The following is a 27055-nucleotide window of genomic DNA, read 5'->3' as shown; positions in this document are numbered from 1 at the left end:
AAAAAAAAAAAAAAAAAAAAAAAACAAAAAAAACCCCAGACAAACTCCGTCTCAAAAGTAAAGCAAAACCTGAAGGGAGAGAAAGCCTTACAAATATCCCTCAATGCAAGAAAGGCAGTTAGAAGTTGTGAATTAAGGTTTTCCCCTTGGGTGTTGAAGAGAGCAGCTTTTTGGGAAATTTAGAAGATGTGTCTGCAAGATCTCCTTGAATGTGGGAGCTCAGCAAGTCAACTGGTGTTTTTCTGTGTTATTATTTTGCTTGAACCTGAGGTAATGGAATGAATATTTAGTGTCGGACTCTATCAATTTTCAGCAAAGTTTGTGATTCTTGCACTAAATATGTGCKGAGTGCTCTGAGTCATTCTGCCAGCCTTGAACAGAAATACTGGTAATCACAGCTGCAAAACTCTTTGCTGACCTAATTTTTCTGCAGGGCACGGACTGGACCTGAAGGTGAGGATGGAGATTGTCTTACCCTGTTAAAAGGTAACACTCCATTGTGTTGAATGTTTGATTGCTAGTAGCTTCTTATTATAGAGACAAATGGCAGTGACACTCTAGTTGAGATTCTGTCAGCATTTTCATTATAACTTCTCAGCTGAGAAAAAGGATATATTTTCCAGTCCCTAACTTAGCATAAAAGAGCATGAAATGATTCCTTCTGTCTCCTCTCCTTCTTTTTTTGATACACAAAATGGGGGGATAGGAAAGGTTGGACTCAATCTGTCTTCCTAAGTTATACAAAGGAAATGGTCCTACTGGTGAGAAGGAGAAAGAAGTCATATTTTATCCAAGAAATTTGATATTTTATACTAGTTCCACACAGAAATCATGCCAAATCATTATATAATTATAGCACTGTTAGCAGGGATTTTCCCACTACAAAATCCAAACAAATAGGTCATTCTGAAGACAGGAAAATTTCTGTTAAATGTGCTTGGACATCTTGCTGTCTAGTTAACAGCCTGTTTCCTACCTTCACAGCCCAGATACACTTACATCATTTTACTATTTCTTTTTTCTTGCACCCACACAGCAGCTTAGTAAATACCCAGCAATGAACTAAAACATGTAGAAGCAGAGTCTGTACAGGTTTGCTGCCATTACACAGTCATACATAAAATATGTTGATTTATATGCTATATTCTGTGGTATGAAGCAAATAATCTCACTTTACATTAAGGGTGCTTTCATAAAAASCTTGTAAAGGATCAAAACACTTATTCATGAATCAGCTATTTGCATAAAGACAGAGACTATATCTACTGGAGGCATTTTCTCCTGATACATCACAGCCATATGCACCACACAGACCTGAAGCAATCAACATGTTTCAAACAAGAGTCCTGGAAGTATTTTCAATCATACACCTAGATCAGATATTATAAGATAGTCTATTACTGGTTTATTTTACCTCTGACTCTTAACTGGATGTTTAAAGTGGGATTCATTTTACTTTGCTTAGCTTTCCACAGTGATGATGCCTACGTATGGTTGAACCGGTTGTTTAGACCCTCCCTTATAATTAATAGAGAGAAATAGGATGCATTCCTCATTTCTGTTCCAGATTTATATATTAACATGAGAACTGAGCCCCAAAGCGTCTTTTTCTCTTAATTATAAGGGGAGATTAAACAATTAACTAAATGATGACACCTAAAGTGGTGACTCTCACTTTAGGTGCTGCTGCACCAATAATTCTGATTCTGGCACTTAGCCAAAGCTATTTTTGAAAGCAAGGTTTAGGTTCCTAAATAGGTTAGACAGAATCACCTCACCCAAATTTAGCTCTTCAGAAATTAAGCATCTTATCTAAACAATTCCTATAGGTGCTAGCTATATTGCATGAGAAGAGAAAACCATCCCTACAAGGAAATTTATCCTATCTTAAATGTGATGTCGAAAATAGGTGGGATGAATCACCCTGTAGAAATGCTGTAGTTGAAGCTGAGACAACTAACATTTGTTAGACATTTGTAACATTTGTAATATTAGACATCTAATATTTAAATAGCTGTCATTGAATCAGACGAATCTAATTCTTGTATACACTTAAAATTTTACAATATCTACTTTACAATATCTATTACTCAATTATTATCAATGTCCCTGATTTAAGAGAGGTACTCATCATGTGTAAAAGGTGTCTGAACATATTATAAGTAGGAAAAAAAATATCTCCAATTATTTTTAGGAAGATGCTTTTATAGAATTTAATATATGGGGAACTTGACTGTACTGGCATTCATGATACCTTCTTTCAATTCCTGGCAGCAGCAGAGCCTTCCTATGGTTTTCACCTAAGTCACTTAATCTGTGCTCCTCATCAGTTCCCCATTTGTTCCCCATTTGTTAAGAGGAAGAATGATACTTGCTGATTTCACTGCAGTGTTGAGAGGCAAAAGCCATTAATAGTCATGAGGACATCAAATACTATGGTAATGAGGAGCATAAAATTACACAGAAATCACCAGCCATCTACTGCTGCTAGAAATCAGCTTTCGAGCAAAGCATGTCAGGCATTTATATACCACTGTAATAAAGGCCTCAGAAATACAGGTAGGTAAATAATTGCCAGATTCACCAATGGACCATATATTTCAATGCTTTTTTGGAAAAAAAAGTTCTTTAAAAATCATGATTTACTTCAGATCACCAGCACTAAGACCGCTAAAGGTATGTGCACAAGATAGGCWTAAAACATTGATTGTATGTGTGTTTGTGTGTATGTGTGAAAACTGCATTCTGCAGTGAACCTCCCCCTCAATTTGTGAATTGTACCACTCAACCCAAATCTATAGTTCTCATGGAATAAAATTTTAAGTGAAAAATTCTCAGCTCTACTTACGGTGTTTCTACCACATCACAAAATTCTCTTATGCAAGCTTTGTTTATAAAGACTTGTCAGGGTTTTAATAATTGATTTTTAGAAATTATTATAAATTATCGGATGACATAGACATGGAGGCTGGATAAATGTAACCATTTATTCCCTGCTCCTCATTTTCCAGATTAGGATGGTATTCCTCTGAGTCTTAGAATGGTACCAGGCTTTCAAACAGCAGAGATTCAATCTTTTGATACTGTAAATCAGGTAATATAATTGAAATCATGGGGCTGACACAGAATAAAGTAGGTTTAACCAAGGATCACAGTATTTTCAGCTACASTGAGATTCAGTTATTAAGACAAAACTGAAATGGATGTATAAAACCCCTGCAAAATGCACATTATGAATGCAGYGCTTACTTGCCATGTTATTTAATTTGCAAGACATGCTTCAATATGCCTTATGCTATTTTAATTTTGCTTTTACACATTAGGCACAGGATTTTTTTTTCCTCCCTTTTTTCTCATACCTAAAAACATCTGCTTGGTAGTAGCTTCCCAGGGAACTTTGGACAAAAGTTTAACAGTAGATGCAAAGCCAAAATTTTTAATCTCTAAGAGGTAATTTGATTACTTGTTCCTTTAAACTGCATGTGATGGTCTCAGAGGAAAGAAAATCTACTTTCTAGAGTCAGATTGTTTTTACTGCTCCTATAAATYAAATAACCATCTGTGTGTCTTAAAATTAGATTGTGGAGGTTATTAGTCCATAATGTAGACTAAGCACTTTATTTGTATGTATTATACACATATGAAAAAAATAATTAGTTAGATAATATAATTAGGCATCTAAAAGTACAAAACTCAGCACACATTGGACTAKTAAAAAATACTTATGAAAGCAGCATCAGGAAGGTGACTGAAATTATAATGAGATGGACTGACATAACGTGTACGAAGGACAAGAGGAAGAACATTCCTTGCTTTTACCCTACTCTGTGGTCACTGGACCACATGCACTGTATTTTTCCTGAGTTGGTGGGCTCTTCTGTTGACCCATGATAGGATGAGAAGAACAAGTCTAGAGCATCAGCTCCTTCTTGCTCCCTCAGGAGCACTGTGCACATCGCAAAGGAGAACTGCCTTCTAGAGGGCTAGAATTTGCTTGACTTTAAGAGTCTTGGAAATTGGGTATGACAAAAAAGTATTTCAGGTAGGAAACCCATGACTGGGCCAGTACAAATTCATGCACAAAACGGAATTAGAGCAGAAAGGAGAAAAGGAAAGACTGCAGTTTGCAGAGTGRTATGAAAGAAAGCACAAGCTAAGGAGTAAGAAAATACAATAAAATGAACAGTGAGAAGGGAGGACACTTGAACAGGTTGTACAGGAAATCAAACTGAATGTAGGAGAGACAACAGGATGCAAGGCCTTGGCAATGAAGAAGATGGTATTTGTCTTGACACTGTATTTACAAACTGTTGGAAGTTTCTGGTCTTCCTGCATATATTTGTGAGCTCAGTCTGAATAGATCGAACACTGGAGGTTAACATTCAATTCCTTCTAACCCTTGTGGAGCTTGAATCCATTTTCCTTTCTCCTCTACAAATGACACAACCATGAAAGCTCTAAGGGATGCAAGGAAAGCTTAATCTCTTCAGTTGATGCTGTTACATTTTGTGTAACTAGGATTTGCTGAAGTTAGGACCGGCTGGCAGGAATTCCACTTCCCAGGTCAGAAGAATGATAATCATTCTTCTTTTCTAGTTCAACAAATATATGCATAGCCCATGAAAGTGGATCAAAATTCACCTAAGAGACAGAATGAGTCCCACCTTCAGATATCTACATCCACCTGCAAGGTCGAACACTAGGGTTAAAATCCATTCTCTGAATCTAACAAAAGGGACGTGGAAGAGAACTGCTCTGTCTGCTATTTTTTACAGACAACTAAACAACTGCTTTTGACAGGAAAAGAAAATCCTTTAAAATAATTTTGATCACAAGCACTTTCTCCCTTCTTTCTCCCCCATGTTCATTTCAGCTGCTGAACCAAGAATAAATTATTCTCACTTCTCTAATGCACAGACAGTATGGAAAAAAAAAAGGGAGTAAGGAACAAGTTGTTTGTGACAAAAAACTGAAAGAAGATTAAGTTTTGATACACCAGGAAAGATATAGCTTAGTTGCTCACATGGATTACAGTTACGTGTGAAATCAGGAAAGAACATTATTGGGAGACATTCAAAGCAGATACAGCATAGGGAGAGAAGAGAGACAACTCATGGGTGCTGTGAAGCTGCTGTAAAGTTTGTAAAGTTTGTTGCATAGGCCCAGTGATAGAAAAAAATGTGAAAGGGGATCACGAGTTAAACAAAGTAGCTCAATTTAAGAGAAAGAGTTGTGATGACAAATCCAAAAGGCAAGTCACCTGAGGTGGACTAAAATCTGAGATTAGAAAGAAAAGGAGAGGAAAATGAGAGATGCATGCAGGCATCACTAGTATTCAGGTACTCTGAGCAGGAGGATGAAGTCAGTGGAGGAAAAAAAGAAAGTGGCAAAGCACAGAGCTACGTAAGGAAGTCTACTCATGAAGATACAGATTTCAGAACACTAATAAAAACTCTTTGGTTTATTAATTATGAACTAGAAATATTTAGTAAAAATTCATTCAGAGATTTTTTTTGACTACACGTGAATTATTGAGAGGTGTCTTACATTTTTTTCTAAATGCAGTTATCCAAAATTCTTGACCCAGAAATACTTCAGAAGCAATTTGTAGGTCATATTTGGCATCTTCCTGCAYTAAACTCTGCTGATTAATTGAAATGACATTTCTTTTTCTTGAGTGGGTAAATAGCATGTATCAATTAGTTTAAAACTGACTTTACATTAATATTCTGTAACATATACTTTAAATTAAATTCCACAGTCATTAGCATATTCGTTTCAAACAAAAAATGAAGAGAACATTCCTCCTGCCACACACATGCATTGTAGACAAATTCCTTTAAAAATCAAATCAGAAGTTAATGATTTCTGTCCTCACTGCATTCTCTCAGTACTAGACTCCCATAGCTCCTGAAGTTATGGTTCACAGTGAAAGCTTGCTCAAGCCCACTCCACTTCTAAGCAGAACAGAGATGTGCATTTGCAGATTTTCAAAACAGGGTATTCTGTTACCTAAGTTACCCCCAACTCACACTAAAAAGTGCAAAAAAAAATGGACTGCCATCCAGACTAGCCCTGATTCCAAGAATATAAACATTCCCAGCATTTCTAATGAAAAAGGGAGTGGCAATATGAGTTGCAGCAGCAGCTGATAGGAGAAATCTGTTAAAATTGATCATTCTCTTGTCAAAATATCAAAAAATTGGAAGATACATTCTGCGAAGTTGTCAGACCAGATGATATAGCAGAGAATTGCAGCTATACATTACTTAGCGTCTTCTTTTCCAGCCGCTAGCACGCCATCCGCTTCATCTGTGCTCTGACCTGCTGGGGGCACTCAGGTATAGCAGCAAACTGCTCCTGCGTTATTTGTTTTCCCTTCCAGCCTTCAGATGTAGCTGCTATTTTATTCATGAATCACAGTTTTCCATTTAAACAATTAAACAAGATTTTTTAAATCACTTTGAGGAGAAAAGAAAAGAAAAGGGAAGTTTCTTGGAGAGTCATTAGGGAGACTCCATAATGGTGCATTGCTAGTCAAATTGCTATGTTTCGATACTGGAGTGTTTAGGTCTGAAATAAAGTGTTCTTTCTGCTATCTCTGGCACTGACTTGTTGAATTATCTCTCTTACAGTGTATTACTGCATCTTTAGCATGTTTTTGTATGCAGCTTGTACTATCACCAAATGTGGAACCACTTGCCTTTATTTGCAAAAATAGCCAGACTGACAGAGCAAAGGGCTACTGCAGGGGACTGGGACTTTTCTGTGTTGTGTTCTTGTTCAGCTACCCCCCAGGTAATAAATCTTTCACCCCAGTTCTGTATATATTTCAGATACCTGTGAAATGAAGCAGTTAGACAGGGAGCTGGACTGCATCCATTATGCTAGGGGAAAATAAGGAATTATGAATAATGAAATCAAACTGCAAGAAAACACAGAGTTAAAGAGAGCTAGAGGGCCTCAGGTTTTACTTTTCTTGGGGTAGTATGTCCAGGCGATTCTCTTCACCTTAGACAGAGTTTTGCAGTGAGAGAGTTTGTGAAAAGAAGGTCTGAAGGAAAACAGTTGAAGCTGCTGAATTTCTTTTTTTCTGCATCTGTTCCATCTTATAAAGTGGCAGGAAATCAGAAAGCAGAAAAAGAATAACGATTCAAAGCATGAAGAAGCCTTTTCACATTCACCACCTCTAAAAGAGGTTTGCCTTTAGAGGCTTTTCTAGGTCAGACTCTCTGGCATCTTCACAGAGGGACAAGTATCAAGTGGAGTAACAACCTGTTCCTAAATTTATTTGTGTTGCATTTGAAATGCATTTGAAATGTATTTGAAATTACCATGGAAGCCAATTATATGTGGGAAGTTAGGTACCCAGAATATACATCATATACCGAGAGAGTTCATACTCCTTTATCACTGTGCTAGACTATGATTAACTCTTTCTGTAAAGTCTAAAAATAATTCCTTCTTTAAAAACTGTCTTGTTGTTACCAGTCAAACCTTAAAAGATAAAATTCTCAACTGGAATAAATTTCCCATAAAGCATATACTTGACAGAACAAAAGGCCAAGGTGCAACACGGGAAACTAACACATCCGGGAGACTGCAGAGAATTTTGCCTATTTCGACAACTGTATTATCATTACAGAACTGCTTTTCAGCAAATATTAGCATGATCAGCGACTCATCACACTTCAAGTTAAATATAAAGTCGTTTTTTCTCAGCATTTGTCCTCCTTCAATGCCTATGCTTAGCTAAATAAACAGTTTATTTAGACAGACAGATAATATAGGCAGACAAATGTTTTCCAGTGGCTTGATCCCACAAGCCGCTCAACACTTTTATCTCTTACTGACATAAAAAAATGATATATGCTCAGTATTCACAAGAAACAAATACCTGACAAAGAAATGGTAGAGTCTATGGTTTTGTATTAGTAACAGTTGCTTGATTTGAATTTGACTGAACTTTGGTTGATAAAGGTAAAAGAGTTGAAGAAACAGACTTTTCTAAGGCGTTTGTCTTGGTGCCACATGACATTTTGATGAAGTATCTAGAGTGATACAAAATTAATACGCCATATATTAAGAGGATTAAAACTTAAGCTATCTGGCAGGTCTCAAAATATAATTGTAAATACATAATCATCATTAGGCAGGTGTGTTTCCAAAAAGGTCCTGAAGGTGTTGATTTTTGGCCTTATGCCACTTAAAATTTTTGTCAATGACTTGGAAGAAAACCAAGAACTTAAAACATCACAGATAAAGTTTGCAAGAATCTGAGAAGAGGAAATAATGAACTAGATAAGCTCATGCTACAGAATAATCTGGACTATTGGAAAATTGGATTTAAGCAAACAATTTACATTTCAGCACAGTCAAATGTAAAGTTACTTTTCTAGGAACAAATATTTTCCATAGTTGCAGACTATGATTTCTGTCTGATGTGGTGGCTAGGTGATGTGATGGACTGGTGAGCTGAATCTGAGCTGTGTCCTTCCACATCCAAAAGCACTAAAGCAACTCTCAGATGTATAAATAGGAACCTCTTAGGAGGAAAATTCCATTTGTTCTCACTGTCACCGCTTTACCTGGAAGCTATGAATATCTGCACTGGGCATGTACATTTTAAACTATTTTGGCTGAAAAATATTTAGCTGACAATCTGGTTGACAAACTGACTTGGTTTTGTTGTATACACAACCTATTTTAATCCTTTTTGGGGCATGGTGGCTCTTCCTGAGTCACGTTCACAAGTTCAAGTGATGAGCCCTCATTGCCTTCTGATGGAAAGAAGGGAACTGGACAGGCAAAGGATCTGGACACTGAGGAATGGGAGATACTGCAGAATAGGGAGTGCACTGGCAGAASAGCTGAAAGAAAAGAGGCTGGGAACTTTCTGTCCTTCATGACCGAAATGTATAATAAGATCTAAAGTCTGCAAGTGATTTCTAAACAAAGCATGGATGTTTTTCTGGGCATTATATTCTAGTTTGAACAAGAATTAATTCAAGAAGTCATGTAATCCGGATTCTAAAGAAGATCAGAAGAGATCATTACAACAGTCCTTTCCATTATTATAATCTGGCCTTAAATACATAAGCATTTTCAAAATAAACCTAGATTGAACATGTAGCAGGAAGATGTCCCTATTATTCTTTGACTATTGCTTGAGCTTGAAGAAAATATATGCTAGTTGGTAATGCTGAAATTGTAAGTAGGCTGAATTCAGCAGAGTTTTAATTAACTATGATTTTCTATCTAGTACACATGACAACTGAAAAAGACATACTCCGAAGTGTGTCTTAAAAAACAAATAACTAACTAAATAAAAGAAATAATTAAATAGTCATATGAATAAGGAATTTCCCTGATATCCCTTATTTTCTTCATTTACATGATTTTAACTTTTTTTTTTACCCTGTTTTTGCACCATTTTCTCTCAAACTATCAAATTTTGGGCTCCTTCCAAGCAAATACTACTGTGGTCTCCATTAAACTAATTACAATATTGCTTTTGTGAGGGAGAATATAATTGCAGTATTCTTTATATTTGTATGGGTTACTTGAAATAACTCAAGTAGCAGGGCAATGTTCAATACTTGCAAAGATATTTGTAAAGACTGTAATGATGATATCCAAATATCCTGTTAAGTGTAGCCATTTTCAGTGAAAGACAAACCATTCATATCCATTCTGCAAAACAACTTTCCATCTACATAGTTTTATGCTTCTAATCCATGTTGTGAAACATTTTTCATCTGTTTAGGTCAATAAAAATGTTCAGTCAATAAAAAAGGAGTAATTCCATTTAAAAACTTGAAAAATACACAAAATATTTTTTGTGGTAAAAATACTGTATTTTAATAGCAGTGCTTTACTCATAGAACTCCTCAGTCTACTCTCTTCAAGACTTTTCTTCTTATTATAGATTAATTGTCCTGTTTTGAGGTTGCTGGTGGTTTACATCATCTCTGTTCTGGAGATAATGTATGACCATATAATTTAATACTCTCCTAATGCAAAGAAAGAAAGGTGGGTGGGCAAAGGTGAATAAAGAAAAATTAATTAAATAGGCAGTCTTAAATCTGATATTTACTTATTTCTGAATTCTTGATTTGAACCCTTAACTCTTTTAGCCTTCCTTTTTATGTCTACCGCTTCCTTTTCTAAAAAGCAAATAGAAAATAAAAAAAAAAAAAACAGAAAGTCCATCAGGTAAATCATTTCAGCTTTGTCAGTGGTCATTACCAAGGCTGCATTCTGTAACTCCATCCTCAGAGCTATCAAACCCTCCTTCAGCCCTCTCCCTCCTACCCTCATTCTCTGGGTTTAGCTGCTCCCTCCTTCCCCTTCCAAACTCTCCTTTCTTCCTTCTCTTCCTAGTCTTCTCTGCATAGCTTCACCTCCTCCTTTAGTGCAGACCTTCCTTTATTTACCAGTCTCCTGTAGCCAGTTTCTTTACCYAGTCATTGCCCTCCAGTCCTTGTAAGACCTTTATCCCTCTCCCCTGGTTTCTACTCTTACCTTCTTTGCCTGGTCAGCCCCACCTCTCCTGCTTCCCCAAGCTTCATCCCTGGTGTCACTCTTCCCTCTATTTGCCAGCTGGCTGCCATCAGTCTCTTGGCCCAGACAATCCTAGCTATAATTTCTTTTATTTGCTCTTCTTAAATCCTCAGTCTCAACAGCGTTTTTCTTCCATTCCCACCTTGGGAACTGCCTGCCCTATTTTTTGTCTTTTTTTCTATTCCTGACAGTTAAATCCTCCCACACTCCTCTACAGGCCACCTTCTTGCTGAGGAAAAACTGAGTCCCTGAGGGATTAGGCTAACTTTCTGTAACAGCTGAAAAGAGACTCTGACAGGGGGAGCACTAAAAGTGTAGAAAACTTAACAGCAGTCCTAACTGTCATAAAAATATACTTGTAGGTATACATGGAAAGGGACTGGAAATTGAAAGAGAATGGAGAAGCAAAAGGAGGTTCTAGACAATAAAGTTGGATCTAACCCCTAAGGAACCAGACTTGGACTGGACATCTCCTGAGACCTACTCCTGCCTCTGACAGAGCCTTCATATAGCCTAAGTCCCTTGGGGCTAGAGTCACTGAAAGACATTGATACTCTGATGTATATAGTACATGAGTGCTGACCTGTTAGGTCCTTGCTCCCCAGAACCTGCACTGTGTYAGGCAGTTAGGCTCCATGAACAATGCATGAGGAGAAGCAGACTTGAAAGAAAGGTACAGACAATGTGAACTTCAGAAATGCTAAGTATTCAAAAATTCAACTTGCCTTTCAAAATTTAAAGCTATTTTCTCAATATAGCTATACATTAATTTTAGTATTGACCAAATAGGAACCGTGACCATATATACCATGAATACTTCTAAGTATTACAAAAGCACAACACTTACACTTTCTGAAGATCCCCCTATAGATCTGCTCTGTGAGTACAAAACACAGTTATAATTATGAATGGGAAACCTACTTTTAAAAGATACAAAAAGGTCACAAAAAGTGAAAGATTCTATTATGAGAAAGCTGTAAATATCGGTCCCTTAATCAGACTGCTTGCCTTTCTGATGTTTGAGAGAGCTTGTTTACTGCTATAGTCCAAAGCTGAAAAGCTGTGGCAGATAGCAGATGTACCAATTAATAACCTGTCAAGGCTGATGGATAGAATAAAAAAAAAATCTCATGTATATCCCCTGTGTGCTTTTCCCCCCACATTTCATGTCACTGGAGGTCATGAGACACACACTGCCTCCCTGGAGAGAGATGAAACTGTCTTATTAGCGTCTATCTTTCATGACATTGCGATGCTGCCTTTGAGCTGCTAACTCACCTGCTCTTCTCCCAGAATCCTGAAGTGATGAAGCTCTTTAATCAAGGAGTCTGGACAGCCAGCTGTTGGGAAGAAGCAAAACCAGGTATTTTAGAGCTCCCCACCAGTGCTGTTTCAGTACAAGACACATAGATGCAGAGAGGATCAAATACACAGATTACATTMGATAAAGAAGATTAGAAAGGTTAGCCATGGTTCTGCAGGCATCAGGAGGCTGAAAACCATCTATCAAATAATCCTTCCACATTTCCGAGCATACTACCAAGAACACTTAGAAAGGTTATGTTCTGTATATTTTAGTCCTTTTCCCAAAGGGCTGCAAACCAAAAGCACGATGCAAATTGTAGCACTCTCTGCCAGATACCGTCAGCCCCTTAGTGTAAGCCAACAAGCTTGTTAAAAGAGAATCACACATCAAAACCTTGGTTTTGATGAATTCTGATTCACACAGCAGATTTGGACTCATTTCTAAGCGTAATACAGGTTTTCCCTGCTTCCCTGAAGAACTTCACAGACTCTGCAGGCCTCACAGATCACTTTACTTTTGGCTGTCACAAACACAATCCACTGCACAAATAAGATGTTGTCATCCACTGATGTAAAACACAAACCAACTACACAGGCAGAGGAGAGATTTGCCAAACTTTGCAATCAGATTTAAGGTTTGATTGTTACAGACATTCACATCTCTACAGGCCAGTAAGAAAAAAAACATATCTATCTTGATGCCATTCAGTTTACTGACCTGTTCAGGCTGTGATTACCTTCCTAGTGATGAAATCCAAGGGTACTACTCACTTCTGTAGACTACTAGACTGATTTCTGGCAAGGAATAAAAGTGCAGACCTGTGAAAGTAACCTGGGCTTTATTTCTCTTTCCACATAYTGAATAATCTGCTTGTGAACACAGAAAAGGCGGAGAATACTGCTCTCATAAAAGGAATTAAAAGCATAGCTCTCCCCAGAACATGGGAGGAACTAAGACGTCCATCAACCTGCTTTTCTGCTGACACATTTCTGAATAAATTCTTTTCACTGTTAATGTTGCTGTTAAAAGGATGCAACTGGATTTGGAGATCGTTGTCAGGTTACCTCCATCAGCAGCGTGACTTCACTCAAAGGCAAACTCAGGCATGGCTTATACTCACAACTTTTGTTGGCATAGTTGTGTAGGGGATACAAAAGAAAATAACCCTTATAATTGTAAGCAGTGAAACTGAAAAGGTAAAAACCCTGTATAGATGCACTGATATGGCTATATTAGTACAAGCCTAACAGCTTTGTCTACTTAGGGAAAGGTTTTAAATGAAATGTAGACCAATGTCCTGCTGGTAAATTCTCTATCACCTTTCACAGAAGGTACATGTGGAGAAGGCACTGTCAACACAACTCTATCAGCAAACCCTTTAAAGGTAGCCAGAGTTTCAGCCTAGAGTAATAGATTAGTAGCTTATTTCTTACTAAATCTACTGTTGCTTCCTATTTAACAAAAAATAATCTCCAAACAGCCTTTTCTCTGTCCAGCTCTTCCTTCCCTCTCACACCAGGACATTCACACAATTGAATGCGAGACTGAGTTTTAGCTCTGTCAGTGACTCTTTCCTCATGATTTTATCCTTCTTACCTTCTGGGACCACCCTGTGTCACTGTTAATTCTTCTCCCCTCACACCCCCCAGGCTCAGGCTCTCACTGTTTATTCAATTTCTTGTTCTCAGTGTACTTACGTCAGCATTACTGCATCCACCACAGAAACACTTCTATGCAGCATTTTTCAGTCCATTTTCACTGGCATTTATATCTCCATCTTCCAGCTCATCGAAACCCTCAATGTACCAACTGCTCTGTCTCACTAACTTCTTGGACCGAGGCCTAACTTGTAGCCCAGAGCTCTGAACTTCTCTGTGTTTTAGCTCAGGACACATTGCATAAAACAYGATTCTTCTTTCTTACCCCCAGGACCTTACGTAATTATTGATTTTTTCCCTTATGTCGTTTTCACTGAAAAATTCTGCATTGATTGTACACTGCTATAGAAATTTCTAAGCACAGAGGATAATTATGACTTCATGTAATGCTGCGTGTTAATCTTTTACAGATGTTAGCTTCTTAACAACAGCTAAACTGCTTCTTGCCTCCCTTTGCTTTTTATAATCTTTACAGCTTCTTCCTCCTCCACTCATTTCTTTTTTCCTCTGTTATTCTTTCCAATTTTTCATTTACTACATCCTTAACATGAGGAAGTAATGCTTTTCGCACCTACAAGAACTCTTTCTCTTTTTGTTCCCTTTGAAATCCTGTTTTCCTAATGCCTATTTCTCCTAGAAATCCATCCTATTTCGCTCTCTTCATATACAATTTATATGATCTTCCTTATGTGAACTGTTCACATGCTTCTTCTTTCTCTCTCATGTAAGACACTGTAGACAACCTGGAATCAATAGTTCTTTGTTTTAAAAAAGTTACAAGTATGATGCTATGTATTTGCATTTATTATTAGYTTTACTACATGTAAACAGAGTATTTTCTGTAGCCTATTTTCCAGAGATTTGTCTAACCGAGTTTTCAGTCTTTTCACAGAAGAAAAGAAGAATCAGGAAGAAAAGAATCTTTTCATAGAAGAAGCTCTAAACTTCCACTGGAACTTGAAAGCTGATTACATAAGAGATCCTGAAGTCACTAGAGAAGTAAGGAAGAGATGTAGCATAAAAATGATGTCACTGTTGTCAAGATGCTGTCCAACAAAAATTACCTTAGAAATACTAAATAATATCTTTATATTGAAACATATTAATATCGTGTTCTTTGTAAGAAGTCCTTTTGGTCCCTTCAGTCTTTCATATTGCAGAAGCAAACTGATCATGMAAAAACATTTTAGGAAAAATATAGAAACAATGAAGAAATATGGAAAAAAATAAATAAATGGAGTAAGACCAAGAAAACTTTTTCTCTCTTTGGACATTTTTGGATGTATTTATTATACTTCCTATGCCTACTTTAATTTCTTCTGTTCTCTAAGCAGACCTTTGTAAAACACATTCCAACACTATGACCTATTTTTACCATTTATCTGGTGGCTTTGAAAAAGCCTTGGGTGATGTCAAATTCCTGCACTRTGACTAGAGACAAAGGTTGTAGACAGGTAACCATTCTGTAAGCAAAAAGAAAAGAGATCAAAAAATATCTGCTYTGCTCTCCTCCACATTTGCCAAAGTACATATATATATATATATATGCAAACACATACAGAGATTTAAATACTATTACAAGTTAAGTACAGTACCCACTGTGTTCACAGGCAAGCTTTGCACACCAAAGCATAAAAGAAAAAAAGGTATGCTTAAGTTTCTGATGCACAGCTTGCACTTGCCACACRAAACAAATACTCTGTATTTTACAGATTTCTGCTGTTTTATGTAGAATGCTTTGAGGATTACTTATGCTCTTTGTAGTACAGAAGATCTTATATTCCATAGTCCCAACAATTACCTAAGTTTTCATTTTCCTCTTCCTGCTCAATAATTACTTGAAAAAACACAGGCTGGTATGGAATTTCCACACATATACACCAAAATATAGCAATATTTATATAAATAAATCAATAAAAAATAAATACTACAGTAATAAAAGGCAGTGATGCAAAAGCATGAACAACTGACTTTAATCAGAAGCCAAAACTCTGGGTTGAAGACATCTGCAGGTTGATAAAATGACAGCTAAAACATTTATTARTTCCCTCTTTCAGCTGAAATTCAAACCTATGTGTTTCATATGTTCTTGGCTATGACAACTGTTACAGCTTTTGCCTGCTCTGGAGGCAGAATGAGAYGTAGTAAGTATGAAATTGGTGCAGATCTTTAGTTTTTTTTATACCACTTTTCCTCCTATTTCTTGAAGGAATAAGAAGTATAAAACAAGTGAGACAGCATAGGAAAGAGACCCAATAGTCTCAGTAGGAACCTAATGTATGAGCAGATGATACCAAGTTCAAAGCATCAGTAGCTTTAAAAACTCACTGCAAATAACACCTTTGTTTCCATTTWAAATTTTCTATCACATCTAGATTATTTGTTCTGGTAATTTCCTTTGTTGCTTGATTCCCACTTTGTATTATTAATTTACTCCAAAAGCTAATATAGGAAAGCTACACTTATGAATCAAATGTACCTTTAAAACTACAGAAATTTACAACTGCCAGCCTTATCGTTGTGGCATTCTCTTCATAAAGATATTTTTAATTTGTTCACACAAGGAGACAAAACTGCAAAAGAAAAGTAAAAAAGCAAAATTTAAGAAGGATAGATTAAGAAGTAATGTCTCCTGACATCATAAATCCTCTGATTTGAATTACTCTGTACATACATTTTCAGCTACGCTTATAATTAAACTATGATTCCAACTACTACCAATTTAATTACCCAAATMATATATTTTTTTCTCAGACAGAATTAGCTTCTGTTTTTGTTTTTACTTAAAATTAATTCTTTGTATGATTTATGTTCTCCAGTGAACAGCCAAAGCAAAAATTAAATCAACTCTTTAATATTGCATAAACTGGAAAAATGTAAGCAAAAAAGCTTGACTACAGACACCTGAGAGGCAACGTCAGTGTCAGGGCGCTRAGGGCAGATGCAGTAGATGAATGTGGCCTCCCAAATTCTGCACCAAACAGAAATGCATGTTGATCATAAATATATATATTTTTTTTTTACCTCCAGGGCTGAATTCTCTCCTCAGATATAATGTCTTCAAAAATATCTTACMGTTACAAACATTTACACCTATGCTGTGGGATTGTATGCTAAAACTTATTTTCTACCGAAGATATGTAGCAGCTTTTCCTGCCTTGCATATTAAGTTCTATCTTTCCCCAAAATGTATATTTGGGTGAGAGTCASTTCACTGAATTTAAGCATCTAAAAATTAGTTACCTAGATCTAATGTAGTATTTGCATGTTTCCTTTATAGACAACGGAGGGAAATTCTGCATCCTCTGAGGGTAATTCCTCTTGTCTGAGAGAGACCCAACAAAAGTATCTGTTTCTCTCCATTCACTGTTGAGCCAAAGGTGACTAGATAAGATGACCACAACTAACTTCGAAAGTTAGATGAGATCAATTTCACCAAGCACCTACAATCCAACAAGTCCTTTATGCATATACTTCACTTCTGTGCTTAAAGTTTTCCTCTCGTGTTTAGTGCCTTGCAAATGGAGCACTTTTACATTACAAGCACAGCATAAATTCTATTTCTACTGCCTTATAATTTATGTCTGCACCAACCCTACCAACCCTTGTTAATTTTGAAAAGTACATACCCTTTTGTGAGCTCTGAATGTAACCATATATGAATATCTATCAGTGTCCTTCAAAGGATTTCTTTCCACAGTGCTAATTGCTAAGCCAAGCTTGCAACTGAACTATGTCTCAGATACATGAGAATAACCAGTTATTTCATGCCTAGAAAATTAATGGATGAGTGTTCTTTTTTTTCTGATTTGTCTAAGTAAAATCATATTTGAACCGAGTACATACATGGAAAACATTCTGCATTAAAAACAACCCCCAAAATCTAAACATCTGGAAATGCAGCACTGTAATGGTAGTATGTGCAATATGGCAAAAAAAAAAAGATAAGCAGAGACCAGGAAGGAAAGAGCCCTGCACGACATGGTGCGTGATAATGCCCAGAGCAGTAACTGGGTACAAAGAAGAGGGAATCGAGTCAGACTTTCACGCAACATCCACGGCTTAGCAGGTTGGGAACTCTATAACCAGGGAGAGTTTGTTCGCTTTCTCCTTTTCCCAGCCTCTTCCAAATTGGTTGCTAATTGCCATATGGGTGTAAAAAACATATCTTTGTGCTCTTTGCGCCTCTTCCAGTGAAAAACAATCTCTTGTTGGTTGCAGTGTGATCATTCTTGAGGGAAGAGACAACGATTTTGAAGTAGTAAGTGACTTCACTGTATTTGTGTTAATTAAATGTTTTCATGTTTCAGGTGACCTTTTCTCATTCCCAGTGCTAGGGGAACATGCATAAAGACAAAATTAAGAAGAGCATATGGCATGTACAAATATTTTATTGAAAAGAGAAACAGATACTATGAAGAATATCAAGTATATGATTTACAGACCATGAGCACATAAGCCTCTCTCTGGCATATCACTTGGGCTGAAAGCTGTAGAAATGTGTGGATCATCAATCCCACAGGGGGGTACCATTACAACCACTGCCACCTTTATATTACAATCGTAATGAGCAATAATTTTGCAATTTAGGAAATTATTGAGATTATTTCTCCTTTACTTATGAATTTTGTAACGTAACCAAATCTCATATGTCATTAATTTGTAGACCTACCCTTTGTTTACAGATCTCATTCTTTGTAGAGGATAGGTTTATTTTTTAAGGAAAGAAAAGTGACAAAATTGTTCAAGGAATAATTAATCACCTCAAGTTGGAAAGCCTGACATATTCAGGTCTTAAAATGCAGGGGGTTCACACGGGCGCACAACTGTATCTGTAAGGATCAATTATTGCTAACCACCAGTAATCACAAAATCACAAGTCGTATCCAAAATCTCTCATGAAACCAGTTTGTAATCATTATGTTTAGCTATTCATTTACAACTAAAAAAAGTTCTTACTCATTAACCTTTTGATTCCTTAATGTTGTTAATGGATTCAAGCCACAATTTCAAAGTAAGTTTTTCAGACCCACTAACTCATACTTCTGCTTCGAATATGATTGTGATGATCTGTTGTGACTGGGATATGTTCACTTATGGAACATCTTTCCCCAAGAAAGAAAACTAAACAACACTTTGTTCAATGGATGTTCAGTGGTTATTCCCTTGGCTAAACATCTGCTTACCTACAGGTATCAAAACTTTTCCCAGGAAGTTTGATCCATCTTAGCTCTAGATCTATTTCGAAATGCTATAAGCAGCATTCAGCCTAGCTGACATACTTAAACATCAGTGGATTTATTTTTTGTAAATATACTGTTGGCTGAAGTAACTGATCTATTTGAGAAAATCCTATAATATCCTAATATATGATACTGGCTGTTGTACAGTCAAAGAAATAATATACAATAAAAATGATAAAGTGAAGTAAAAAATTACATGAGATTCTTTACTTGCACCATGACATTTTGATAACATCAGTTTCCAGATGGTATTTTTCTGTTCAGTAATCTAGAAAAGTAGATATTAAGAAAAACAAAGTATGCCCGAAAGGAGATAGATTAGAGTGCTTAAACAGATTCTTTTGAAAAAACGTGAAGGAGGAGATATTTTCAAAAGCAGTGAGTATTGACTTTCATCCTTGCAAAGTCAACAGGCTTGTGTTAGTCTGCAAAGCTCAGCTCTGCTCTTGGGCAATGCTAAATGAGAGCATGCAACAAGCCATATCTATAGGTGGCTACACACCCAGAGGTCAATGTCATGAAGGTCTTTCCTGCACATCTTTAGAAGTCTCTATAAAACTACAAATAGTGGGGCAGTTCTCCAGCTGAAGAAAACTGGCATAGTTACAATTAAATCCATGGTGCTTACATATGTTCAGACCACCAAAAGAATTCGGTTTGTACACTGAATTAAATATTTTGCTAAAAAAAACTGTGTGTTAATAAAAGGTATGTTCTTGAAAGATCCAGTGTCCCTTACTGCACAGCTTACTTTACAATAATAAATCTACTTCTTCCTTTTTTTCAGAATTAAATACCCTTTTATCCTGATTAATGCTCTTGTCAACAGAATTATGGTCATTTTGTTTTGTCTTGACTAATTTCCAACAGCTGAAGTCAGTAAAAATTTCTATACATTATTTTTGGATCAAATGGGCTAGTAAAGCTAGTATTCAAGAAAGTGTCCTGAAAGTTTCATTATCAGGACACAGTATCTGCTGGGTTTTGAGGATTACCAGAGATGCTAGTTGCTCAACTGAACATGTTAAATTCTTCTTTGTATATGCTTCTTAATTTCAAAATCAATTACGGATACAAAAGGTATTTTTACTCCTCTATAGTACTTGTGCAGTAATTCTGCAAAGGGACTGCATTAGACATAGAGAAGGCTCACATAGAGTTTGAGAACTTGCAGCAAATAGAGCATCTCAGCTGCATTAGAGAAAATTCTTTTGGGCTGGCTTTCTCACACTGCACACAGCTCTGGCCTTTGCAGTGCTGCTGCTTACCGTTTTCTTAATGATGCTTTAAAGCCAAATGACCAAAACTAATGAACCAAGTTAGCCATTTCCTACTAGGTTTTTTCTTTTAATCTCTACAGCAAAAAATAACACCAGGAATATTGACCTGACATTTTGGTTTAGGATAGGGCTGCTTGCTTGCTTTTTGCATAAGGTAATATTTAAAAGAGATTTGAACAAATACTATTCACTTCTCGCTGGAATTCCAACCCTGAATTGTACTGAGCTGCTCAATGCCAGCATGCCAGTGCCTGTTCTTTCTGGCAATTTTCCGCTGCACTGCTATACAATGAACTATCCAAAGATCCCCTCAGAAGAGGGAGGTTTTCTAAAAATAAATTCAACATTGCCCAAGAGATGGAGACTTCTTAGTGACCATGCAAAAGAGCAAACTTTTTTGACTTGCAGACTCTACCATCTGGTTGTTCAATATTCCTGTTTAAATTATAGACTTAGATTAACCCATGCAACTTCCAGCAAAGTCAGTGAATACAAAGCTTATGTAACAAAACTCAATCCATGCTGTCTATCTGTAATGGGAAACTGAACAGCGACCTTTACAGATCAAATACAGCAGCTCCAGAAGCAGATCTAAAAAGGAGAATTTCTTCTTTCTCTGCAGGTACTGACTTACATCAAACTGAAGTAGATTTTACAGAAAAAACATTACTGCATTAACAAAACTTATTTCTACAGCTTTTTAATAACACCAAAGAATCAGAAAATCAGCAAGTCTAAGGCTCCTCATATTACACAGGTGAATAAGTTTTTTAATTGAGGTACAACAGTGCTGCTCTAAACTTCTTCTGGAACACACAATACCTTCTGCCATATAAACTTGGTCAGTAGAAAGCTCATTGCAGGGATCTGAGCAGGAATGAGCGCTTCACTGTCAGTGTATCAGGTTTTTAGCTCAATCAGCTCAATTCATGAAAGGTTTTCTCATCTTTTATTCAAAAAGTAGTTGAAATCTCCAAAGCAAACTCTGTTCTCTCAAATTCCCACCTTCACACTGCTACTGGCCTTTGATGATGATCAGTCCTTTTGAGAAGGCAAGTGAGAGGTCAGGAGCTTTCAGCATGTGGTAGAGACTGTGAGAGAGGAGATTGTCTTCGCAGGGAAAACCCAACTGTCACTGAATAAAAGTCCACACAAGACAAAAATAACCATCAAAGAATTTAATTTGCCAGGGCAAGTCTTGAAAAGACCATCATTTCCAAATGCCAGAATTAAACAGATGCAACACAGAAGGCTCTAGAAGGTTTCCACACTGAAATTAAACCAATATTCATATAGCAGTTATCCAACTCATAGCTTGATAATAGATGTATATTACAAAGACCAAGATGAAGAGAATCAGATATGGATAATAAATATTCCTTTCTTTTTTTCCACTTAAAAGTTGGCATTAAAAAAGCTATCCTCCTGTAATTCTGGGAACAAGAGATAAAAAGAATGGTTTCACCAATTCACATTGCAGCAAATTCCCTTGTCACTCAAGCACTCATGTTTTACCAAGTGAGGCTATCACACAGACTATGTAATGTAGACTGCAACATCGTACTATAAAGAAAGCTATGGCCAGGTGTCGGAGAACAAACACAGCTTTCCATCTCTTCTAATTATAAATCTAGTGTTAAAGAAATTAAAATGCAATCTTTTCAAGGTTATTATCTGTCCACAGTAAAAGAAAATCAATATGCTAAGCTCAATAGATATCTGACAGATGCACACATGTAGGTCTTGCCCTCTTAGTCACACATGCATAAGCATGCACAAAATTACTCCTGGAGAAACAATATTCAGTGACCCAGCAACAGCAATGTTTTCTTTTGCTACTTTTGGATTTCTTTTTTCCAAGGATATGATGTCACTCTGTACAAACAGTATATAAAAAATGCAATTCCTTTAATCTGTGCAGCATTTATTAGAGTCCAACATGAGCTTTTCACTGAGAGTTTAGACAAATATTTAAATTGCTACATAAATGGCTCAGACTATGAGACAAGCCCAGGCTGCTCTAAAAATAAATGTTCATGGACAATAAACCTATCCAAGAAAAAGAGAATTTAAAAAGGCATGGAATATATTATGTCTTATAGAATAGTACAGACATATCTGTGTAAGTGACTATGATTTGCTCTTTTTCATAGAGATCTTATGACGGAAAATCATGTCCAGAATACTTAAGAATGAAGCAACTGTTTAAAAGTGACCTGCACTCTCTTAATGGTGTTGAAATGTTAATTGTTACCTATTTATAAGATTTTTCTTCCTCCTCCTCACCAGCAATACATGTATGCATAGCCTATCACTCTGTGTGATGGAACATGGCAAAGTTCCACTTTTCGCGAAATGAGGACAGTTTTGCATTTCACCTTAATCAGATCAAATTAGGGCAGGTGGTAACCCTGCAGGCAACATAATTATGAAAAACGCCTGTGTTCAATACAAACCGTCCTTCCAGTCCTGAAGTCTAATAGCACATCATAGTACAATCTTTTTACATTTTACTGGCAGCTCAGAACATAAAAGTCCACAGAGAGGGGTTATATGCTGCTCTGATTTTTGCCTGTGTAAATCCAGAGGAGTATTACATATGTTCCTCAATATTTACACTTACATAGGAGGTAGAGTTTGCCTCTGAATCCAAATGCTGGTATGGGATTAAAACTAAAGTTAAATACAGGATAAAAGAAATTAAGTCACTCTCTAGCCAGGACTAATTCTAATAACATTGTGCAAGACAGGCTAATCCTGTATTACGAACAGTGATTTGTGTTTCTACTATAAAAAACCTGACAGGCGAGCATAAATGCGAGTTCATGCTGCCTGTTTGTCTAACAAAAAAGAATTGTAAGGATCAGAGAGGTTCCCCAAGATAGAGAGCTAAGGATTTTCCTGATTTTGTATTTATTTACTGTCCCTACTCTTGAATAGATCACTCGCAATGAATAGCTGGGTGAAACACATTTGAAATCCGCTGAAAATTTAATGCAAAATTCCATTCTCCATTAAAGGAATAATACAGCCAGGTTCATTTAGGATATTACTCCTCTGAAGACACCCCAAGCACTGCAATAACAAATGTTATATCAAAGATGCACTTAGCAACAAATGCAATATGAGTCTCTGTGAGGCAATTTTTCAGTATGTCAGAATTATAATATCGCTCCATGGAAACAAATTAAGCAGCACAAGCTCGGCTGTTGGGATCACTTTATTAGCAATGCAGTGTTTTCTCATAAAGAATGCTTTGCTTTGGATCTGTCAATGAACATCAGAGATGGCCTATCCATTTTTACGGAGCACAACTTATTATTTGCTATGAAATAAACAAAACACTTTAACATCCGGCTCTCTTTCCCAACACTTCAAAAATAATATTGAGAATAACAGAACAAATCCTGCTCATCTTTACTGTACAGCTGAAGTCTAGTCCAGTGAGGTTCAGTGTTAGGGAACAGTGAACATTTGCTACCTGATGGATGTGTATCTGTTTTTAAATACACACAGACTCCAGCAAAGTATTGAAGAGGATTTTGCTCTGGTTAGTCATCATGTTGATACATGAATTGACTTAATTTCGTCCTTCATGCATTAAAAAGTCAACCTTYGCTAGCTGCTTTGCTGCCACCTGGGTGCTGCAGCGCTGCAGAGGCTCTTTCCTGGCCTTGCAAGGGCTCACAGACAGCTGCTGCTCTTGCACCGGGGTCACGAATTTCCAAGGCGGCTGCAGTTTACCCCAAGCTCAATAGCTGCATTGGGCAGGGGGAAATGGATATGCAGCCATTTACTGGGAAGGAGCAGAACTGCACAGCTCAGCATTATGCCATCCCTGACTCATCTGTACCCTGCAGTGAGTTAGTGCAAGCCATTTCAGGAAATTACGCTAGCAGTTTAGTACAGAACAGCTGCTGCGCCACACTAGAGGATACTCCTAGTCTTTACTTACATGGCCACAAATAACTTCCGAGTGAATCCAGAGCAACAGCACACGTCTTTTATCTTTACTGTTTTAAACAGAGATATGCTGTGCCTTGTAATTAGTTGGTCTCGTCTGACTTCTTTATTAACCTGCAATAATTCCATTATCACAATGGTTCAATACATCCTCATTGAATTAGACACTCCATGTGACACTATTTCTTCTCATATTTGAATTACTGGGCCCATATCTAAAGAAGGTACATTTTTCTCCCAGCTATACTTTTTTTTTTCTGTATTCTTTTGTCAGTGCTGAGTTTCTAAGTTGTGAGTCTGAAGCCGGGATAGACAGGCAGAGGAGCAACTCTCCAACCACACCAATGGCAGATAAGAAACCCATGGGGTATAGAGTTTTTTTGGGGGGCTCTTTCTTTCTTTTCTCTCCCCCTTTGGGAGGAGGTATTGCTGTATCAATCATTGCCAAACAGGAAAAAAAATCTCTAAAAATACTGTACCTAGTAGGATTCTACAGTAGCATAGCTGGGCCCTGTGACACTAGAAATCAACATAGGAACACTATTTACCCTGATACTGATGCTAACACTTAAGTAAGCTGATAATCCACAYGAGATCGGGCACCTCCACAGCTCCCCTCCCACGCACTGCTGCCCTCCTCCCCAGCAACACAGAGACAGAGCTCGGGCTTCTCTCTCCTCTGGTTTTTGTTCATGAGGTACAAAACAGAAAGTCAAGTTCTTGAAACTAACTGTAAGATTGAGATTTTTTTTTTCTCATGTGACTAAAATGCTCACTTGACTTTGCTTCATTTCAGTAGATGACTGATGGGTAGCTGTAAAAATAACAACRCTAGGTCTCACCATGTGTACACTTACCTTTTGACACCATGTTAACTATTTTTTCCAAAGAGTGCTTCTGAGCAGTTGCTCATATGTTAAGTACTGAACTCTGCATCACTTCTGCCTTTCAATATTACACTTGCACGCTATATATTTTCCACTTGTGTCTGTTATGTCATGGCTCAGAAATTCATTTTTTTTGCTCTGAAGATGTCTGGCTCCAGAATACCACCATGCTTGAATTTTAAGAGGAAGACTTTTCTTCCCCTGACTGAGAATAGTTGGAAATAGAGCTATAACAGCATACGTAAAACCTAACACCTCTTTGAATTATTTGGARGGGAAACAAAGCATACCTTAAGCATCAAGTCAGCTGGAGATTGTTCACACTACTCTTCTGTAGCAATTCCCATAGGATTTGCTTTTCATTGTAGCTCAGTTCCTGTCCGCTTCAGGAAAAAGACTGTCAATTATGTTAAATTTTTTCTGTATGATAGAATTTAGATTCAGGCTACAGTAAACTATATTTAATGAGATTATCTGATTCATTTTTTTTTCCGAATCAACAATTGAATTGATAGATAGGGACCTTAAAGGTTAATTCCTAGTGCTTTACTCACTAGGCTCTCCAGCACTCAAATGACTTGCAGGAGACATACAATCAAAACTGGCTAATCCACATCAGTTTGTTAAAAAAGAAATTTGTCAGATTAACAAATCAATGATACTTACACAATACAAAATTGTTTTCCACKTAAAGGCTGACTGGATTTACACAGTTACATGCAGCATAAATCCTGTTTTCATGTAATTTAGCAGGGATTTCAGGCAAAAAGATTCTCCTGTCTCTTGTCAATTTATAAGACACAGACTGGCCAGCAGAAATCCTATTTCAGTTTGATGGATTTCTATTGAGGGAAAAAAGGGAGGACAGAGGTAAAGGATTTTTTGACGTTTGGCTACAGATTGCTATGACCGATCACTTTCCTGCCTCTGCTTCCATGGCGAGCTGTGATTTTCCATCTAGAGAGCCACTCCATTCCCTGCTTCAYTGGTTACTGGCCTACTGGCTACACCAAAAAGAAGCGTGTCTTGCCTATCGTGAGACACATTGATGCTACATTCATGTAACCGGGTATTTTACCTATTTCCCAATTCTAATTGAGCTCCTACCTGTTGCAAACATTAGGGGAGAGACAACTCTATACACTCAGCTACACTGCCATGAAACAAAGTCTGTGTCATTGAATGCAAAAGTCAACTTTGCTGCCGTAAATCCTTTCCTTGTGGGTACCTGTATGTTCATCTCCTTTTCTCTCTCTCTCTCTCTCTCTCTCTGTCTATATATATATATATATATACGTATGCGTGTGTATATATATATATATATGTATATATATGTGCAGTTATGGTTCCCTTATGAAGGTTATGGAGCATTATCTAGTTTTATTTTTACTTTTTGTTACTTTTAGAATTTGACGGAGAGCAGGCTGCTGGAAAGCAACGTGCTTGAGATCATTAGGAGTATATCCTCCTTCACTGGGGTGATAACAAATCGACTCGCTAAACATCTGAAAGGAACAATGCTACTTTTGTGCAATGACCACTGAATTAGAAGAGTTGTRATATAAAACTGATTCAGGTGACAGGTGCTTCATCAACAAAATCTCTGACAACTCTAGCTATAGTTTCCTAACTTCTTTTCTGTACCTGGAAAACACGATCTGAAGACAAACATAAATATTTTCAATAAAAAAAATAATATGCCACAGTGTCAGTTTGCATTTTTTTTCAGTCTTATGTCTACAGATACAACTGAACTGAAGGTTAAGGCTAACATTTAAAGAGAGACTGTGCATAAATCTGAGAGGACATGTGACATTTTTATGTTTCAGGCTAATGCTTTGTGTCTTCACTGTTCAGGAGATTCTCATGTAAGAAAGTAAGCTAATGTCAATGACTACATCAGTATTAAATAGATAAATAAATAAATAAATAGAGACAAAGGAAAACACAAAGAAAGTGGCTGAAATAAGTGGCATGAACAAAGTACAGCAAACAGTTCTGTTGAGGAGCATTCTAATTTGGCCCAATCTTGTACAACCAATTACTCCTGCCTCAGAGATTCCTTATCTTTGATTTTCCAAGCCAGCTAGCATCTATTGCTTGATAAAAGACACAGCAGTATTTCAGAAAATTGCACATTAGATAAAGAAGAAAC

At 37.0% G+C, this 27055-nt stretch overlaps 1 protein-coding gene across 1 annotated transcript in view; it reads right to left on the bottom strand.

Annotated features, from left to right (window-relative positions):
• The window catches only part of LOC146594475 (E3 ubiquitin-protein ligase parkin-like), a 488318-nt gene that overhangs the window by 118055 nt on the left and 343208 nt on the right, over positions 1-27055 (bottom strand). Inside the window, exons 5-6 of the mRNA XM_085307410.1 lie at positions 11842-11903; positions 11411-11440 (exon numbers count right to left, since the gene is read on the bottom strand). Of these exons, the coding sequence (XP_085163536.1) occupies positions 11411-11440; positions 11842-11903 (92 nt within the window). The remainder of the gene's footprint in view (positions 1-11410; positions 11441-11841; positions 11904-27055) is intronic.

This window comes from Rhea americana, unplaced genomic scaffold, assembly GCF_003343005.1.
Source record: "Rhea americana isolate MKP2758 unplaced genomic scaffold, rheAme1 scaffold_258, whole genome shotgun sequence".
Classification (NCBI taxonomy): Eukaryota; Metazoa; Chordata; class Aves; order Rheiformes; family Rheidae; genus Rhea; species Rhea americana.
Note: the sequence above shows the minus strand (reverse complement) of the source record. Positions and strands in the feature narration are given on the sequence as shown.